The following is a 20,326-nucleotide window of genomic DNA, read 5'->3' as shown; positions in this document are numbered from 1 at the left end:
CAAGCACAAGGCCCTGAGTTCAAACTCCGGAACCACCCACAAAAATAATAATGGTGAAGTTATACAATACACTTAATGTGAGGTGGTAGGTAACTTACAATTAATTGCTGAAAGAGTGACAAAGATTCTGAAATACCATCAGTTTAAAGGAAGGAAACATTGGCTTGCAATAGGTGAAACACACTGTCAACAACTAATATTTAAGTTACCCTCTTAACTATTTTTTGTGATACTCCACTTTTAATTTTCTTGAAGTTTTTTAATTTTTAAATTTTTTTTAATGATTCTCATATTACAGATGAGAAAATTGAGATTACTGAATGGGTGAGTGCTATAGTTTGGATCTGGACTCTTCCCCAGAGGTCATGTGTCCTCAGCACGGTGCTATTGGGACACAAAGGAACATTTAAGAGGTGGGGCCTAGTAAAGGTTTTAGAGTATTGGAGTTTTGTTTTCCTGGTCGCCAGAAGGTAAGTATGATGTGCTGACTCTCCACGGGCTCAAAAGCAATAGGACCACTCCATCATGGATTGAAGCCTCCAAAACTGTGAGCCAAAATAAACCTTTCCACTTTTTTAGGTTGATTTATCTCAGGTATTTGTTATAAAAATGAAAAATTGACAAATACAGAGAATGGCCAAGGTACCATTCTCTGTATCTCCATCTGTATCTCCATCTGTATCTCTCAGATGGAGATAGGGCTCTGACCTTGATACTTTGACTTCAAATTCTTCAATTCTGCTTACCAGCCTATGGTGGCAGACATCACTAATCGATGCCAGCACACACCCAGGAGCCTAATTCAGCCTCTGGGAGCTGCAGCTAACCCATGGAACTAGCACAGGGGACTAAGTCATCCTAGCAGAGCTTTCTAGTCTGCGCCAAGCAGACTAGAGTATTTGCTCCTCTGATGACAACTGAATACATTTCTGAAACTATAATCAGGGTGGAGGTATAATCTCTGACTCTAGACTCTTGCCTCATCTGTCACATGTTAAAATCTGAGCTACTAGCTCTAGACATTTTGTGATAGCAGCTACTCCAAACCAAGAATGTTGACAGTAAGTTTTATTGCTGCATTACATCAGAATTCTTATTTATGAGTGTTAACCAATATTTTTCCCTTTAAAATGACTTTTTTCTTATTATAGGCTATGAAGAATGGAATAAGTGATTTTGGCAACTCTAAATTAGTCTCTGTTGGTTTGACACAGAAGGCCCACTCTTACACCTCTAACTTGGAAAGCTTTTCAAATAATGGGTACTTTGAAATACAGTTTCATGTACATACAGAGTATGAGAACCAAGGAATAGAGTCAAGCTATCACATGTTCAGTGTTTGGAGATAGGAAAAAAGAGTGGGTCCCCTCTGGGAGCAAGAAACTCCCTTGAATGCAGACTGAGCCCTATTTGCCTTGTGTTTCCCCCTTGGCTACCTATCTTACAATTCACCATCACTGTGTAATACCAGGCAAGTTTTTCCCCAGATTATTTCAAAGACTCAATATACTATAGTTTAGATTGATTTAAAACTCAAATTAAAACAAAGATTTTCTAACTCATTTCTACTCACTATTATAATTAAAAGAAATATAATAAATACATGTCTACCAAAATTATTTTCAAATGAATAATTACATGTTTTGAGAGTATCATAAGTTGCTTGTTTTCCTTGGAGTTCAGAAAGCAACATTTTTCTTTTTTTTTTTTTCCTTTTTCTTTTATTATTCATATGTGCATACAAGGCTTGGTTCATTTCTCCCCCCTGCTCCCACCCCCTCCCTTACCACCCACTCCGCCTCCTCCCTTTCTCCCCCCCCAATACCTAGCAGAAACTATTTTGCCCTTATCTCTAATTTTGTTGTAGAGAGAGTATAAGCAATAATAGGAAGGAACAAGGGTTTTTGCTGGTTGAAATAAGGATAGCTATACAGGGCATTGACTCACATTGATTTCCTGTGCGTGGGTGTTACCTTCTAGGTTAATTCTTTTTGATCTAACCTTTTCTCTAGGTCCTGGTCCCCTTTTCCTATTGGCCTCAGTTGCTTTTAAGGTATCTGCTTTAGTTTCTCTGCATTGAGGGCAACAAATGCTAGCTAATTTTTTAGGTGTCTTACCTATCCTCACCCCTTCCTTGTATGCTCTCGCTTTTATCATGTGCTCATAGTCCAATCCCCTTGTTGTGTTTACCCTTGATCTAATGTCCACATATGAGGGAGAACATAGGATTTTTGGTCTTTTGGGCCAGGCTAACCTCACTCAGAATGATGTTCTCCAATTCCATCCATCTACCAGCGAATGATAACATTTCGTTCTTCTTCATGGCTGCATAGAATTCCATTGTGTATAGATACCACATTTTCTTAATCCATTCGTCAGTGCTGGGGCATCTTGGCTGTTTCCATAACTTGGCTATTGTGAATAGTGCTGCAATAAACATGGGTGTGCAGGTGCCTCTGGAGTAACAGTCTTTTGGGTATATCCCCAAGAGTGGTATTACTGGATCAAATGGTAGATCAATGTCTAGCTTTTTAAGTAGCCTCCAAATTTTTTTTCCAGAGTGGTTGTACTAGTCTACATTCCCACCAACAGTGTAAGAGGGTTCCTTTTTTCCCCCATCCTCGCCAACACCTGTTGTTGGTGGTGTAGAAAGCAACATTTTCAACAGCAAAAAAAAAGCTCACCATATCAAGAAAGCTTAAGGGAGTCTGAATTTTTACAAATTTTTCATGACCTCAACATTTTCCTATGTGAGATGCTAATACTGTATAAGCAAACATTTATTATTCATTACTAACTTTAGAAATTGAACTCCTGATCTTATTTATTATTTGATGTTCATGAAGCTTTTAAAAATCATATGCTGGAGGGAGAGAGAGAGGAGAGCACCCAGAATGTTTAAAATGTGTCAAATTAGCATCTCATTTATTAAGTAAAATTCCATTCAGTTCTGTTTAATTTAATTCACTCCTATTAGACTCAATGTATTTTCATTTTAAGTGCTTTCTACATGCCAGATATTGTGCTAACACTAGGAATTCACACAAAAAATTAGGCAGGAATTTCAAGTTTTTGGAAATCACAGATGAACTACAAAAAACACAGGGTGATCCGTTTTAGGTAGACATACAACACCACACCTCCCCCCTCAACCCAGTAACTTTTAGCACTAAGTAGCTTCCTCTCTACCCTCCTTCTGTTATCATTTCCAGTGATTTCAAAATCCATGGGATTGACCCGTACCTATCCAGTAAAAGAAAGATGGCACCCATACACAGGTTAATAGATGAAAGGGGTCAATAAAAGAATTCTTTGTACAGAAGAAATCTAATGATGAGAGTAAAGGACCCCACATTAAGGAGCTTTGCCATCCTTGGCTGGCAAAGCAAGGAAGGAGTATTTGCTGTAACTGTAAAGATAGACTGTAGGGGAGAGAGTGGCAGCTTTCAGCACAGGGATCCAGTCCATCTGAGGTGAACTCACTGGGAGGAGCTGGGGGAACAAACACTCCATTCTCCTCCCATGCCTCAGGCTGTTAGGCTCTCAGAGGGCAAGGGCATAGACCAGGTACTTAAAAGTCAGCCTCTGGGCACAGAGCAGGGCCAAGATGCATGCAGAGTGGAGCTGGAGGAGCAAACAAAGGAAGGAAGGAAGAATGAATTCAACAAGTGTCCCAACTAACTTCTTGGCCTCTCAGGGTTTTTTGTTTGTTTCTGGCAGCAACAGAGTTGGAACTCAGGACTTTGCACTTGCTAAGCAAGCGCTCTACCACTTGAGCCAACACCTCCAGCCTGGCCTCTCAGGTTTTGTGAGATACTCGTTTTCCTTCTACACTGTGCCCAGTGTCCTAGTTACACTCTTGGTGGTATCACTGATTACTCGCTACTACCTCTGGACCCTCCAGCTCACAGACCATCTTTGTTCAGGATCCCTGACTCTACTGCATTTATGTGACTTCTAGTCCCCTTCTCCACTGCCCCCCATGTTTCTCTTCCACCCACTCCTGCTCTCCCTTCCTTTCTTGTCCAGCTTAGGCAGCACCGTCCATTGTCAGTATCAAAGATACCCTCAATTCCATTGAAGCATTATTTGAGATGGTGAAATGGGGAACCACCTAAGTATCTATCAGCAGGGGAACAAATAGATTGCGGCTTATTCATACAATGATTGAAGTCGTGTCTCACTATATATTGACATGGTTTTACATTTCAAAAACATGGCATTGAAAAGAAAAAGCAACCTGCAAAAAAGATGCAGAGACCATGGCACCACTGGTTTTTAAGTTTCCTTTTGAAACAAAAGGACCTCTTCTTATTTCAAACGAAACCTATGATTCTCTAATACATATAGCAGGCAAGAGTGGGGTTTCTCTCACTGAAGCAGGTGTAGGGGTCCACCTGCTATTCCCCTCCACCCATCCCACTGCAGCCTCACATGTTGAACTAGGTTAAAAAATAAACAAGCAATGTCCCACATTGATCAAGGTCATTCATAAGACCAGCTACCTCATACCCTGCCAAGGCACAGAGCCGCTGTTCCATTCTGGTGCCCTGGGTCCATTTCCACCAAGCCAATCCAGCTGCCAATGCACACAGCCAGAGACAGAGCTGGCAGACTCTCATCTGACTGGGTCTGTCGCCTTGGATTTGTAAAATGTGCAGTATTTCTTGGGAAGAAATCTTGATGGTAGTAAAAAAGGATAGAGAGTATTTCTATTTATGCAAGGAGACCACCCCAAATGAACATTCAACTTAAAACCCTGCTAGGTGTCTGAGTGTAGAATCCTGGCTCTTGGGGACAGGGTGGTTTGGAGGGAGGGAATAGATTCCCCCCCCAACCCCATACTTTGTAAGGATTAGGGGAATCTCTGATTCAGAGGGAAATCTGTCCTACAGCAAAGTAGACAGAGTAGGTACAAAGTAGCTCAAGGTTCCTTTATGGTCTGGAGATGAGAACACGCACAGGGAAGAAAACAACAGTCTCAACTTAGTAGTAAACAGCCAGGTTCTCTTTCTAAGGCTAAATGCTAGCACGAAGGAGGTACAGAGGAAAGAAAGGAACTCATACTGACTAAGCACCTACTCTTGTCAGGTGTGGGGCTAAATAGATTATGTACACCAGATGTGTCATCTCAAGATGATCAGTGGGAGTAGTGTTAGAAGTTTCAAGGTCACCTGGCAGGTCATCACAGACCAAAGTTTCAGACTAAAGCCTGTATTTCCAAATTGCATGCTTTTTCTGGCCTCACACTTGGTTATTGAGACAGTAGAAGTTACAGAAAGATGATTTTCTTATCAATGTAACAAGTAACTATTTAAGGGTCAGAGAAAGAGGTTGCTAAACAGTAGACTCTGCCCAGAAAGGGAATGGGTGGGCTGGCTGGGGGAGAGTGAGATACTAATATGCAGATATTCAAGTGTTAGAGGGATACCAGAGAAAAGCAGTGGATGGTGAATGGAGCAGATGTAAGGTGTTTTCCACCAAGGATCTGCTCTTCTACTTTGGTTCAAGTTCATGTCTTGAGTCAATAGCTCAAGCCCACGTGTCATTGTGAGGTTGAGCTTCCTGTGTTTGTTTTATAACTGACCAGCTGGGAGTCTACACAGCTTTCCCTGGCAGTCCTGCTGTAGTGAGCCATGACACCTTCAGTTTTGAGCCAATGCTCTTATGCAACACAGGGTCATGTTACAGTCCAAGGTTGCCACTTCCTTTTCTTGCCTGTCTCTGCCCAGGAGGGAATCCTTTCCTGGGGGCCTGAGGCAGCTGGAGAGCCTTGGCTAAGAAAAAAGATGGAGCTGGGAATCCCTGGGGGGATTAGATGACTGGGAAGTCTCTGGGGACAGAGAGCATTTGAAAACTGAGGCCCTGGACTAAGCCTGTTTCTTTTAATAGTCAGAGAAAGTCCTCAGAGGAGGCACTTCTCCAGATGGCAATTTTAGTACCTCCAAAGAGTGGGGGGAAAAAAAACCCTGTTCTTTATAAGGGTTAACACCAAAATAAGGCCTGTCAGGGTATATTTTCTTTTTTTACTGCAAGCAAAAGTTTTCTTAAAGCTTAACTAGATTTTTTAAATGCATATAATTTAAAAAAATTTGTGGTATAAAAGAATAAAAAACTAAAATGAAAAATACTCTTTCCCTTCTGTTTATTTGTCTCACCCTCTCTTCCCCTCATTCTTGGTGTGACTCCTTATAGTTAATCAATATGAACGGTTTCCTGTGTGTCATTCCAGAAATGCCGATATGCGTACACACACACACACACACACACACACACACACACACACACATTCATGATCATAGCCTAGCCCCATTCCCCTTGCCCCCAGCTTCATTTCCCATGATCCACTCTGGCCTCCAGCCACAATGGGCAGACAGCTAAATTGCCATTTCTTTAGTAACAACTGAAGTTGAGGATTATTTTGTTTTTATATGGTTATTGGCCATTTGTTTCCTCTTTAGTTTGTTCCACCTTTAGTACGTGTTTTTTTAATTGAGTTTTCTTTTTCATCTAAATTTTATAAGAACTATTTTCCCCTTTGCCATTTTTTTGACTTTGTACATTGTCACAGAATAGTCTTTCATTCACATACTGTCAGATTTATCACCCTTCCTTCCTTCTTTTTTTCTCCTCTTCACTCTGCCTCCTAATCTACACCCATCTGTACATAAGCAAAGGAAAGACATTCAACCAATGTCAACACTGGTTAGTTCTGGGCAGGGAGGACTGGGGTGACTTGTGGTTCATCTTTTTGTATTTTTCTGTAGGAATTAATTTTTTTCTTAAAAAAATAAAGAGCATATATCATTTTTATAGAAGGTAGTTGTTTCTTAAAAAGAAACAGTAATCTTCCACTTTATGGCACCTAGGTTTATGTCATTCTTAAAAAAGATTTTTATAATAAATAAAATTATAATTGTATTCTGCAACTTTCCTAATTTTAAACAAGAGACAGGTACTTTCAAAAAAATTTCAAAATAGCATTTGATTATTTATAATACATGAAATATATATTATAGAAAATATACAGCAAACAATGAGAACCAGTTAGAAGCAGTTAGAGTACTCTGCACTGACAGGAGCCATGTGTGATCAATCAAGCAGTCATCACCCTAGGCCTGACCAATGTCAGAGCTGGGATGCTAAGTTAGCTTTTCTGACCCTAAAGCCCTTTATAGAGTAACTGATAAACTCGATGATTTCATAATACTTTGCAAATTCCCTAAATTTGGGAACTACTGAGAAGCAGAGCTGCCCTGAAAATTGAAGAGAGAAATATGTAATTCAAGTTCAAATGTGAAAAAGCAATCCAAGCTTGTTCAATGCCAATTTATACCCCTTGGAAACACATACCACTCACATAAATGAAATCTGTGAGGTTTTTTTCTTTTGGATAGGGAAATAGGTTTTATTGCCAAAGTCTACCAATGAGGAGTTTCAGAAACAACCACGTTTGCCTGGTTTTCTCATGGACCCCTGCTGCAGATGACAGATGGGTGGAGACAGCTCTTTCATCAGTTCCTGGGACTGCTGCCTTCCTTCTGTGGTAGCTCTGCAGGACTTGGTTTCTTTTTCTCCATTTTAATGGACTCATTTCTAAATATTGTACAACTTTTTCTACATTTTACAGGAAATAAAAGGTCTTTTCTCTCTGGGGGTTTCTCTCACTCCAAAGGAATGAAGAGTGAAAAACAATGGGAAGATAACAAAACCTCTTTGTGTATACTTAATAAGTGGCTTTTAGACATGGGTTCTCTTGGACAGCTGTGACCACCTAAGATACTTTTCTGTAACTTAGATAAATCTCCTAAAGAAAAGGGGGACACTGATAAATGTTTAATAGTTACCATTAATAAGTAAAAGCAGCTTACACTGGCAGCAGGCCTAATAGTTCACAAAGCACTTAACCACTTTGAAACTTAGCAGTTCTGTGAGGTGGATACAATGCTTGGTAGGGTTTTTTGTTGTTGTTGTTTTCTCTGAAAGGGCTAAATGATTTGCCTGGAATCAAATAGCTGGTGAATAGAAAGTATGGGCTGTAACTCAGATTTTATGACTTCAAATCCAATGCTATTTTCACTTTGATAACCAATCTCTTTAATAATGGTCTAGATTTATTTATTTAAAACACAGTCTAATCTTTATTAACCTCAAGAATAAATAAAAATAAGAGTCACTCATTAAACCTTATGAGCACTATAAAAATGAGTGAATTCCTTTATAACCTACATACAGGGAAATAGAAGGAAAGATTGAAAATTTGAAGACATTTAAAGAAAATCGCATTGAAAAGAAAAAGCGCGAATAAACAAGTCCAGAAAAGTTGCAAGATACAAAATGAGCATAAAAAATTTTGTCTTCTATAACTAACCATGAAAACTCAGGAAAGGAAATTAAGAAAACACTTCTATTTATAACAGCATCAAAAGGAACACATACTTAAGAATGAATTTATCAAATAAGTGCAAAACTTCAACTCTAAAAACTACAAAATATGGTTGAAGGAAAGAACCGAAGACATAAATAAATGGAAAGATATCCTATGTTCATGGATTGAAAGAGTTAATATTGTTAAGATAGAAATACTTCCCAAATTGAAATACAGATTCAATGCAATGTCTATGAAAATCTCAGGTATTTTTGTTTTGTTTTGTTTGGGGGTGGGGGGTGGCAGAAATTGACAAGCTGATCCTAAAATTCATAAGAAAATGCAGGGGATCCAGAATAATCAAAATAATCTTGAAAAGAAGAACAAAGTAAGAGGATTCAGAATTACTGATTTAAAAATTTAACACAGGATAGTAATTGAGACAACAAGATGCTGGCAGAAGGACAGACATACAGATTAATGGAATGGAATTGAGAGTCTAGAAATAAGCCCTTACATTCATGGTCAATGAATTTTGACAAGGTTAGAAAGAACGTTCAATGATGAAAAGAGTCTTTTTCAACAAATGGTGCTAGGGCAACTACATAGTCACATGCAAAAACTGAAATTGAGCCCCCATGTCACACCACACACAAAAATTAACTTAAATGGATCAAAGACTTTAAGTGTAAGAACTAATAATTATGAAACTCTTACAAGAAAACATAGATGCAAGCCTTTATGAACACAGATTAGGCAGCAGATTTTTAACAAAATGAAAACACAAACAAAAATGGAAAAAAAAATAGACAAATTGACTTAATCAAGATGAAAAACTTTTATGCTTCAAATGACACTGTCAAGAAAGTGAAAAGATGGTCCACTGAATGGAAGGAAACATTCACAAATCATATATCTGATAAGCTTCTAATATTTAGCATCCAGGTTGTATAAAGAACTCATAAGTGAATAATAAAAAGACAAATTACCCTATTAAAGATGGGCAAAAGAGTTAATCAACATTTGCCCAAAGAAGATATATGAATGGCCAATAAACACATAAAAAGATGCATAGCACCTTTAGTCATTACACAAATTTAAAAAAACACAGTGAAACATAGCACTTTACACTCACTAGGACATCTGCAATAAAAAAGACAGATAATAAGGTGTGGAGAAGTTGGAACCATCATGCATTACAAGTGGGATTATAAAATAGTGAGACCACTTTAGAAAACAGCTTGGCAGATACAGAGTTACTAACTCGGCAATCAATCCTAATTTCAGACCCAAGAGAAATGAAATGTATGACTATATAAAAACTTGTGCACAAATGTTGCAGCAGCATTAATATATACTTATTAGCTTTACTTCTTCAAATCTCATGCTGTACAATCTGCTTTCTGTCCTCATCATTGCCCCAATGATCAATGAAGAAAAGAAAAGGAAAAAAAAACCAGAAAAGAATGGAAAAAAGTTCTTAAAAACCCTTACGCAGCCCTATGAATCAGCACTGTGCTAAACACTTTACAAACAGTAACTCATTTACCCTAATGACAAATCCATGTTTCCATAATACTAAAAGTTAGCAAAAGAAGTGACACAGAGGGCATCTCTTTCATTTTTTTCTTTTCCTCCTGTTTTTCTGGCAAATTCTTCTTTTCTTCTTTGCTTGAACAACAAATATCAAAATTCCTGAAGATTCTGTCATCAGTCAGAAGTCTTCTCTTATCCCTCCCTCCTTTCTCCTTCTTCCACGCCATCCACTCCCAGGCCAATCATTGTATCTAAGTGGATGTATTCCTGAGCTGCAATCCCAATTCTTTAACTGCCTGGCTGTCACTTCCACTTGTCAGTTTCACCATCTGAGTTGGAGCTCACCTTCTGCATCACCCAGTAACTGTGTTGCTCCAGTGTAAATGGAGGAACACACATCCTCTCAGTTGTATTTATCTACTTTTCATTCCATGTATCTTCAGTCTACTTCAAGCCACTTTTGCTAGTCCAGGAGCCTCCCAACTAGTCCCTCCGTTTCTACTCTTAACACAGCCTCGCTGATCCCTTCTCTACATATCAGATGGGAGAATCTTGCAAAAAGTACTAGTTTTGAATCTGGGCTATGCCATTTATTTGAGTATGTCCTTCTGGGCATATCACTCAACCTTTCTAATTCTCGTCTTCCTTATCTGTAAGTTGGAAATAATGGTAATAATGATTAAAAGAAATGATCCAGATAAGTGCAGGAATGGCGTGCTCTAACACAATGTGAGTGGGAGTATAAATCGTCAGACAAATTTTAAAAGACACAGCAATAACGAATTCTTAGTACTATGGCATTATACCTCATTTGAAATAACAGGAATAGGTTAGTCTATATTTTAAATTCTCAGAAAAACTTTAAAAAATGCTTTTAGCAGATGATATGATACAAAGACATCAAACTTCCTGTGATGATTAGTTTTATGTGTCAACTGGCCAAGGCTCTGGTGCCCATTTGTCTGGTCAAACACCAGTCTAGATGTTGCCGTGACTATTTTGTAGATATGACTAACATGTACAATCAACTGGTTTTTAGTAAAGGACATTTCTCTCGGTTATATGAGCAGACATCATTCACTCAGTCAGTGACCTAAAGCGTGAAACACCTGAGACTTCCTGGAGAAGAAGAAATTCTGCTTCAGGACTGCAACAGACAACTCTTGTCCAAGTTTTTAGCTTGTTAGCTATGGACTTCAGGCTTGCTAGCTCCCAAAGCATCTCTCTCAACCTCTCTTCTCTCTCTCTCTCTCTCTCTCTCTCATAAATGACATAGCCAGGCACTGTCAGAGCTGCTGTACCACTTACATTTGTGAAAAGCATTAGGTCTAGCATAGTTTTGGTGGCCCATATGTTGCACCTTACCTGAGAGAAATGACTGATGGCTGCATTGTGGAATCCCAGGGCTTGCTCTGCGCCTGCTAATTCCCTCAACACTGGTACACATTCAAGACTTTTTCCACCTTTGCTGATCTCAGTATATTTCAAAGCCTCTTGAAAGTGGGGCAAAGCTTCTTTTGATTTCTTCTGACCTTGATACACCCTAATAAAATAAAAGGGATTATTTTAAAAATAGTTAAAATAGAATATATTGAAAATATAGGTGTCCTGGTCATCCAGGCTTGTTTCCTGCCAGCTAAGCTTTTCCTCCAGGAGGCAGCAGGACTTGGTGTTCAAGAGAATGGATATGGCCATCGCCAGGAATATTGAAGTGCTGGTTCTCACTTGTTACATGTGTGACCTTCAAGTCATGCAACAGTTTCCTCACCTGCAACTTAAGGATGATAACAGTACCCGCTGTTATTACGAAGAATAAGTTAGTTAATATTTATAAAAACACCTAATAAAGTCTCTGACACATAGTAAGTGCTATGAAGGTGCTGGTTTAACAGTCATAAAAATACTGTACAAAGCAACCATATAATAACTCTAAAGGATAGAGTAACTGTAACTAATCTGTTGAAAAATTACAGAAAATTTCCAGTATTGGTGAGGACATAAAGCACTTCTCATTAACTGTTGGGATATACAATATGGGCATGAAGTTCCCAGTATCAAAGTTATACCTATATATGTACATTTACACACATGTAATTCTACTAACATCGCTTCTAGGGATTTACCTTAAAAAGATAAGGTCTGTTGTCTGGCAGGACAACAGGAGGCATCCTAGAATGTTTACCTTAGCATTTTCTATAACAATGGAAAAGTACAGAGCACTTAAAATTCACCATTAGAGAACTGTCCAACCAGGTTACAGTAAGTACATCTGTACTCTGGAATGCCATATAGCCATTAAAATCAATGTTGATCTTTATTTATCAACTCAATATACCCATTTACATTCCTTAGTTAAAAGATATGATATACAAAGTATTTTATAGCCTACGTGTGAAATTTTATAGCTCATCTCTTAGAAAGCATTGAGATACTTCAAAAGGAGATCACTAAAATGTGAGCAATAGTTATCACTAAGCATTTGGATTCTGATTTTTTAATATATATCTTTCTAAATTTTCCAAATTTTCTCCTATAAAACTATATTACTTTTATGACAGAAAAATGCTAATTAAAAAATTATAAATAAAAAGGTGGCAGTGAAAAAATATTCTTACAGCTTATTAGGATAAAAATCTCTCATATAAAATAGGTTTCCCTATAAATTGTTCAGAAAACAAGTCAACAAACATCTCAAATTTTATTCTCCAAAATATGTGCTAACAGTATTAGAAACTTTTCTTTAATGGAAAAATTTTAAGTACAAAATTTACAAGGGAAGATATCAATTCTTCCTATGCTGCCCCCCTATGTATGAATCTTTGATACAAAAAAGGTAGTATAATTTCCACATGGTCCACAGGTAAACTGAGACAAGGTGTGAAAAAGTGACTAAAAGACCACAAAAATACATCTTATTTTCACTCTTTGGATAATTTTCACACCTATATTTGCTTGTCAAAGGAATTAAATGATAAAATACAATTCAGATCTGTGGTACCAATAGCCATATGAAATAAAATGCTGACTGAATGGCTTATGAACTTGGATATCTTCTACAACTGTGAAGGCCTAGAACACAGGGAGATGACAGGGATAGATATGAGCCTGGACCAAGTAAGGTTATAGCTCATAACAGCTCTAATCTTAGAAAAGGATTAACAGGTGACTTAGTAATACTAGGCTTCCATTTGGACCCTTAGTGGGCTTAGAATGTGTGCATAATTATTATCTTTGCAAACATCAAAAACCTACTAAGATCTCTGGTGATAGAAAGAGGCTCTGAAACTCATGGTTGGTAAGAAATCCCTTAGTTACAGAATATTTCTGGTAGACAAAGGTAAAATACAGGGAGTTTGCTGAAATTCTGGTCACTCTTTCGTTTTTGTAAATAAGGTTTTATTGGCATGTTGCTATGCTTATTTCTTTACATATCACCTATGACTGATTCTGAATGACAATGGTAGAGATGGGTAATTGTTACAAAAATCAAATACCCAATAAAGCCTTTACTATCTGTTTTTTTACAGAAAAAATTTGTTGACCTCTATAATTTAGAATCTAGGCAAAGTCACAAACTTTCAAAATGACTTTAGATTTTTTTCCACGTAATTTAGTCTAGAGAACTCAGACAATGGCAGGGATATTTGAGTAAAGGAAAAAAAGTCCTTATCCTTCGTCATTTAATGTTCATAAATGGTGCAGAGTGTGCCAAGGAAGGAGATACAGAATGGGTCCTTTGTCTCCAAGACTGCCTATAGATATCACAGAAGGGTGATAAAGCAAATACAAACACCAGGATGATTTCATTTGGCAAATGCTTTAAAAGATAGCCAAAAATCAAAGCTTATAATCAGGCCTATCCACCACTCACATAAGATTTTGGAAAGTCAAAATAATAGGCAAGATGAGCTCAGACTAATTAAACACATTGTGCAAGTAGGACAGGAATTTTCTTCATCCAATTGAACTTTCAACATTTTTAGTCATTATAAGAACAATACATATTCATCATTAAAACTAAGAAGAGAGGTAAATATAAAAAAAATTTAAATACAGGAAATTAGTAGCTTCACACCATGTACACAAAAGTTCCAAATGGATTATAGACCCAAATCTAAAACGTAAAACTTTCATGTGTTTGGGAGAAAATATAAGGGGACGCAATCCTATGACTTTAGGCAGGGAAGGATTTCTTATATAAAATATAAAAAGTACAAATCAGAACAAAAAAAGGTAGACAAATTTGGTCACATTAAAAATAAAAACTCCCAGACCAGGCTGATGGTACATGCTTATAATCAATCCTAGCACATGGGAGGCTGAGGCAGGAGGATCACTAGTTTGGGGCCAGCCTGGGCTGGCTAAAAATAACTCCTGTGTACCAAGTCAGAATAAAGAAAGTGGGAACAGCACACTGTATTTTGGGAGTACACATAATATATGTCAATGGCCAATAACTTATTGCCAGAAATATGAAGAATGTTTACAGACTTATTTTTAAAAATGCAAATAGTCCAATAGAAAGAAAATGAACAAAAGATGCGACTAGATAATTCACAAAACAGGAGTTCGAATTGCCCGGAAATCATATGAAAAGATTTTCAACCTCACCATCAGGGACCTGTAATTATAGGAACTATGGGAAATAATTTTGCAGCCATATGACTGACAAAGATAAGAAGCCTGATGATATCAAATGTTGACAAGGATGGAGGAGTAATGGGAATTTATACAACCTGCTAACAGGAGCAGGAAAGTTGAAGATGTGGATCCTTGCTAAGTAAGCAATTACATTCCTGGGAATGTATGCCTCAGAGTTAATCTTGCATATATGTTCAAAGTGACATACAGAAGAACACTTGTGCAAACTGTTTATACTAATGGAAAACTGGAGGCAGTTTATAAGAGGATGACTAGTTAAATTAGGGGAGATTTAAAATGAAGAGACTAGAGCTGCGTGTGCCAACTGATAGGAATGCATTTAAAAAATACCACAGTAGGGGGAAAAAGCAAGTTAGAGAAGGAAACATATATACAAAGTTCAAAATGAAAAATATTACACATTTTTTGACTGTAGACATATACAGTAAAGGTATATCCAGGGAAGCAGAAAACACTAAATGTGGCATAATAATTGCCCATAATGCAAGGGAAGAAAACAGGACTGGAGAGAATACACAGCAGGTTTTCATTTATCTGAAATCTATTTTGTGATCCTGGTGATGCATACACAAGAATTTGCATAACACTATATTTTATAGAAAGTGAATAAGCACAACATGCTGTTGTTTGGTGCAAACACAGAGAGAAGCACATTCTACCCATTGAAATTGCTGTTGTCTGCTATTACAGGGTCCTGGCACTAACACAGCCAGAAATGGAGGCTATCAAGCTAATGCAGCCCACAATGAGCCTTCCAAAGCTCTCTGAGAGTACACTGTTCACATGAAAGAAAAGGCAAAACAGAAAATGCAATTACTTTAGTTTCACAATATAGTTAATAAAAAAGGAATTGAGAGAGAGCACTATATCGAGAAGTAACTAAATTATAGTCTTACCTCCATCTCTAGCTCACTTAAAGCATCAGTCAATTTTAGGTAATCTTATCTGTTTCCATTTTCTCATATGTAACATTTGGGATAGCAATATTTTTCTCCTTTCCATTTCTGTCTACCTGCAGGGGATGCTTTGAGGATTTATTATTTAGTGTGCCCATAATGTGTTTGGTAGCTTTACGAAACAGGCTAGACAGATGAAAAGAGAGAATTTTGAACAACAGAATGTGGCAGTATGTTAATTTGGCAGGTTCACAACTTAAACCATGGCATATTGTATTGAATGAAAATATATTCACAGTAATTCCACAGAGTACATGATGACATCTCATCTCAGACAAGTTCCAGGGCTCTCACAGGGATGGAGACTCATTTTTAATATGCAATAAACAAATGCAAACTCCTCTGCTATTACTAAGGCAACAGAGAGCTTCCTTTTAAAAACCCTAGAATTTAGTAAAAGTATTGTGTACTAGGTGAACAGGGAAAGAGTATGTGGGAATGTTGCTAACAATCAGAATGAGAAACCAATCCCAAAAGAGAACAAGTGGGATTTCTAGAGTCACAGTGAGAAAAGATTTACATCTGGGTCTCTGCATACAAGGAAAGGCTTTGCTGTTGAGTGGATTCCCTTCTGCTTTAGTGAATGTGATTGTGCAGTGGTACAGCCTGGTCAGCACAGCCTGACAGATCCTGATCTGCAAGTAGTGGCAGCACTTTCTCACTGGATGACCTTAGAAATGACCTCACTTCTTTCAGCCTCAGTTCCTTCATTTGCAAATGGGAACATGAGTCTCCCCACCTCACAGGAAGGCTGAGGGTGAAATGGATGAAGCGTGCAAAGTACTTAGCAAGAGCCCATCCCAACCCTGGAGCTGAGAGGCATTTGTGGAGCTTCTGGCTTTGCTTAGGACCATTCACATTCCTTCTTCCTTCCCTCCCTCACTGCCTTCCTTCCTTCTTCCTACCCTCTCTCCCTTCCCTCCTTTTTCCTTCTCTCCCTCCCTCTTTCCTTCCTTCATCCCTCCCTTTCCCTCTCTTTCTTTCCTTCCTTCTCTATCTCTTCCCTTTTGTTTTTGAGGGTCTGCCATGTTCCTAGACACTTTCTAAAAATTTTTTATTATGTGCATACATTGTTTAGGTAATTTCTCCCCCTGCCCCCCTCCCCCTACTCTACCCCCCCTCCCCTCCTCAGTTTCAGGCAGGTTCTGTTCTGCCCTTGTGACTGATTTTGTTGAAGAAAAGACATAAGCATAATAAGACAAAGCATTTTTGCTAGTTGAGTTAAGGATAGCTATACAGAAAGATTCCTACTATTAATCTAGTATCTATTTAACCTTCCCAACAACCCTCTGAGGCTCTGTTGTTTGGCCAGTCTCAGGGGAGGAAAGTAAAGCCCATAGGAAGCAGGACACCTGCCCAAGTTCTTCCAGCAAAAAGTCTGAATGAACACTGACTTGAACCCAGGGCTTCTGACTCCAAAGCCCATACTGTTAATCACACTGTGTGACATTGCTTTAAAATACTTGCCAGGTGTTCTGTTCATGCTCTGAGGAAAAGAAATGTGCTTTCTAATTTCTGGGCTAGTTCAGTACAACAGTGCCAGGCCAAGTGCTCGCTGGGCAAGTTGTGGAAGACTCCAAAGACAACATGTCATGTAGTCACAGAGAAAGCTGGAGACAAATCATGTGCTCTGGAGTAGCAACCTCAATAGATCACTGTCATGACAACACACAGAAAGGTAATTTTAAGAGGTGTGCATGTGTGTACATGTGCAGTAGTGTATGCCTGTATATATTAAGGCAACTATCTGTCTCTGGGAACCACCAACCACATCAGAGCACAATTTTTAACACCAGGGGAGAGTTTGCCTATTTTCCCTGGTGACTTTCTTTAAAGTGCGTTTAAAGAAATATAAACGAACTATAACATAGCATTTATGTTATGATTTGAATCCACTCTCCAGAGTTAACAAATCATTACTGAGTACGGTAGCATTGGGACAGAGGAGGGACATGGAGGGAAGAAGCTTTAGGCCCAAGTCAGGAATGAACGCATGGCGAATGAGTCACCCCATGGCATATCTGTGAAGCCAGGGAGAAAGGCACAAGCCAGGCCTGCTAGGCACCATAAAAGGAGAGGCAAAAGGAGGAGGAAGAGGATATACTAAAAGATATCCTTTTAAGAGGGATATAAATCTTACAAGAGCTGCCTGAGAAATTACCCTGTCCTTCTACTCCCAAGATCCAGCCAAAGAAAAGGCCCTTGTGGTTCAAATGTAATTACAGAAATGGACAAAATCAAAGTCTTGTTTTCTTCTAAAGCAGATCAGTTTGGACCAAATAGTCATACTTCAAATAGGAAACAAATCAAAGTAACTGAATGAAAATTCTGCAGTTTAAACATGCATTTTACACTGGAGATGTTAACGGTGAAGAGTAAGAATGGAAAGAAGTGGCAAAGTCTGAAACAACTCTGTTAAACACAAAAGTAACTTTATTGAACAGCCTGAAGATTAATTTCCATTCTTCTTGGTTATTCAGCACAGATGTGTGCAAGGCCCACCATCTGCTGGCAGGCTTTGGTACTGCTAGTTTGGAAAGCACTGTTGAGATGCTGGCAGAGGACATTGATACATTAGTCAGGTCTCAACAGGTGCAACAAATATCAGATCTTGGGCCTCTGATTTATATATTTTCTGTCTTAAAAGATATAATAGTGTCTATTTTGGGTAGGAAGAGGTTCTGGATAGGTCCCTAAGCCCTCATAGTCATCAACAACCCTCTTTCTCTTCCAGTTATATAACTGGAATTGTGCTGGTTGTGATGGTTCATGCCTCTAATCCTAGTTACTCAGGAGGCAGAGACTAGGAGGACTGGGGTTTGAGACTATCTCAGGCAAAAAGGTTGTGAGAGCCCCATCTCAACCAATAAAAAGCTGGGCATGATGGCATTGCTTATCATCTCAGATATGCAGGAAGCATAGATAGGAAGACCATGTTCCAGGCCAGTCCAGGCATAAACATGAGACCCTATCTCAAAAATAACAAAAGCAAAAAGGTCTGGAGGTGTGGCTCAAGTGGTAGAGTGCCTTCCTAGCAAGCACAAGGGCCTAAGTTCAAACCCCAGTATCACCAAATAAATAATAAGTGGATTCGTACAGTATGATTCTCTTGGGTCTGGTTTGTAAGACTTGCCAATGAGGTTAAGCAAGGAGCAGTTTGACCAATTCCTTTGTATGAACAGATCACAATTTTATCTATTCTCTTTTTGACTCACATTTAGGCCGTTTTGAATTCTTTTTTGGCAGTACAGGGGCTTGAACTTAGGGCTTGCTAGGCAGGCACTCTATCACTTGAGCCACTCTACCAGCCTGTTTTGAATTCTTTGTCTATTACAAATAATGTAGCTTGAAACATACTTGGCTGCATCTTCTGATGAAAACATGTAAGCATTCCTGTTGGGTGTATATTTAGGGGTGATGCTGCTGGATCAAAGGTATGAAAATATTTAAAGATAGTAGATAATCCTAACTGGTTTTCTAAGGTAGTTATACCTTCCAAACATCACATGTGAGAAGGCATATCCAAGCACCACATCCTTGCCAACACTTTATATTATTAGTCTTTTACAAAGTTTTAACCATGCTAGTGGGACTGTAGCAGTATCTTCTGATTTGGTTCTCTACAGCTTCTACATAGGAGCCTTTATTAGTTAAATGTATAATAAATATTTTCTTCATGTCTGTGTTCGCCCATAGTAAAAAATATATGGTGATTTAAAAACAGGACAACATGGCACCAAGCAGGGAGTAAACAATGTTAAGATGCTCAGAGGTCCTTGCATTGTCCAGAAAACGGTTAAGTGATAATTTACAATTAAATGCAATAAGCCAGGGATATAATTGACAAACTCTGTAGTAACCACTAGCAGACGAATAAAATGATGAATATTTTTCAAGTTAGTGGGTAGGAAAATGAAATGATACAAATATTTGATTAAAGGACTGGGAATGTAGTTCAGTGGTGGAGCACCTGCCTAGTTTGTGCAAGGCCCTGAGTGTGATCCTCAGTACCACAAACAAACAAACAACAAACAAAAAATTTAAAAGAAATCGAAAAAGGAACATAAAATCGATAGGACAATTGATAGGAAACAAACCCAAAGATTTAAAAAGATGGAAAGGGATGTTGGAAAATTTGTTCCAAAAGGGAGTCAGGTTATAATATTAGGCAAGATATAGAGAGATGGGGACAAAAAGGGACATGATACACTCAGCAGTAGAGTAACAGATTAAGAAGAAATGTTGCTGTGAAACTCTCCTCCCCTCCAATGAAAATAGCCTCAGAATATATATAACAGGGCCAGAGGAACTACCAGGAGATGCAGACAGATCACCAATTACATTCCTACATTTAAATACACTCATATTAAAAGCTAATATATAAAATTGGCAAAAACAAAGATGTAAATTTGGATAACAATAAGATCAACCTAATACAGATTTTCAGCTCATTAAATACACACAAAAAATTAAAGAATATAATTTCCTTTGTACCATATTTGGGACATTCACAAAAAGGTGAATATATGACTAGGTCACAAAGGAAGCTTCAATATATTTTGAAGCATCAATAACAGGTAAATATATTTTTGTCCAAAATGCAATAAAATTAGAAATCATCAGTATCAGAAAATAACATATCTTCAAGCTAAAACATACATTACTTGAATAATCTTTGGATGAAAGAAATTTATAAACTAAGTTGTGAAATACTGAGAACTTATGACAGTGGCAAATACTATATGATGAAATATGAGATAGGCATTAAACAGGTCTTATAGGGAAATTATGGAAAATGTCTTTG

General features: G+C 38.1%; 1 protein-coding gene across 7 annotated transcripts in view; it reads right to left on the bottom strand.

Moving 5' to 3' along the window:
- Ttc23 (tetratricopeptide repeat domain 23) overlaps window positions 1-20,326 on the bottom strand; it is an 87,393-nt gene that overhangs the window by 34,853 nt on the left and 32,214 nt on the right. For all 7 annotated transcript variants that reach the window (XM_074061858.1, XM_074061857.1, XM_074061861.1 and 4 more), the window contains exon 6: window positions 11,270-11,447. In XM_074061858.1, the coding sequence (XP_073917959.1) occupies window positions 11,270-11,447 (178 nt within the window). The remainder of the gene's footprint in view (window positions 1-11,269; window positions 11,448-20,326) is intronic.

The sequence above is a fragment of the Castor canadensis genome, chromosome 19 (assembly GCF_047511655.1).
Source record: "Castor canadensis chromosome 19, mCasCan1.hap1v2, whole genome shotgun sequence".
Lineage (NCBI taxonomy): Eukaryota > Metazoa > Chordata > Mammalia > Rodentia > Castoridae > Castor > Castor canadensis.
Note: the sequence above shows the minus strand (reverse complement) of the source record. Positions and strands in the feature narration are given on the sequence as shown.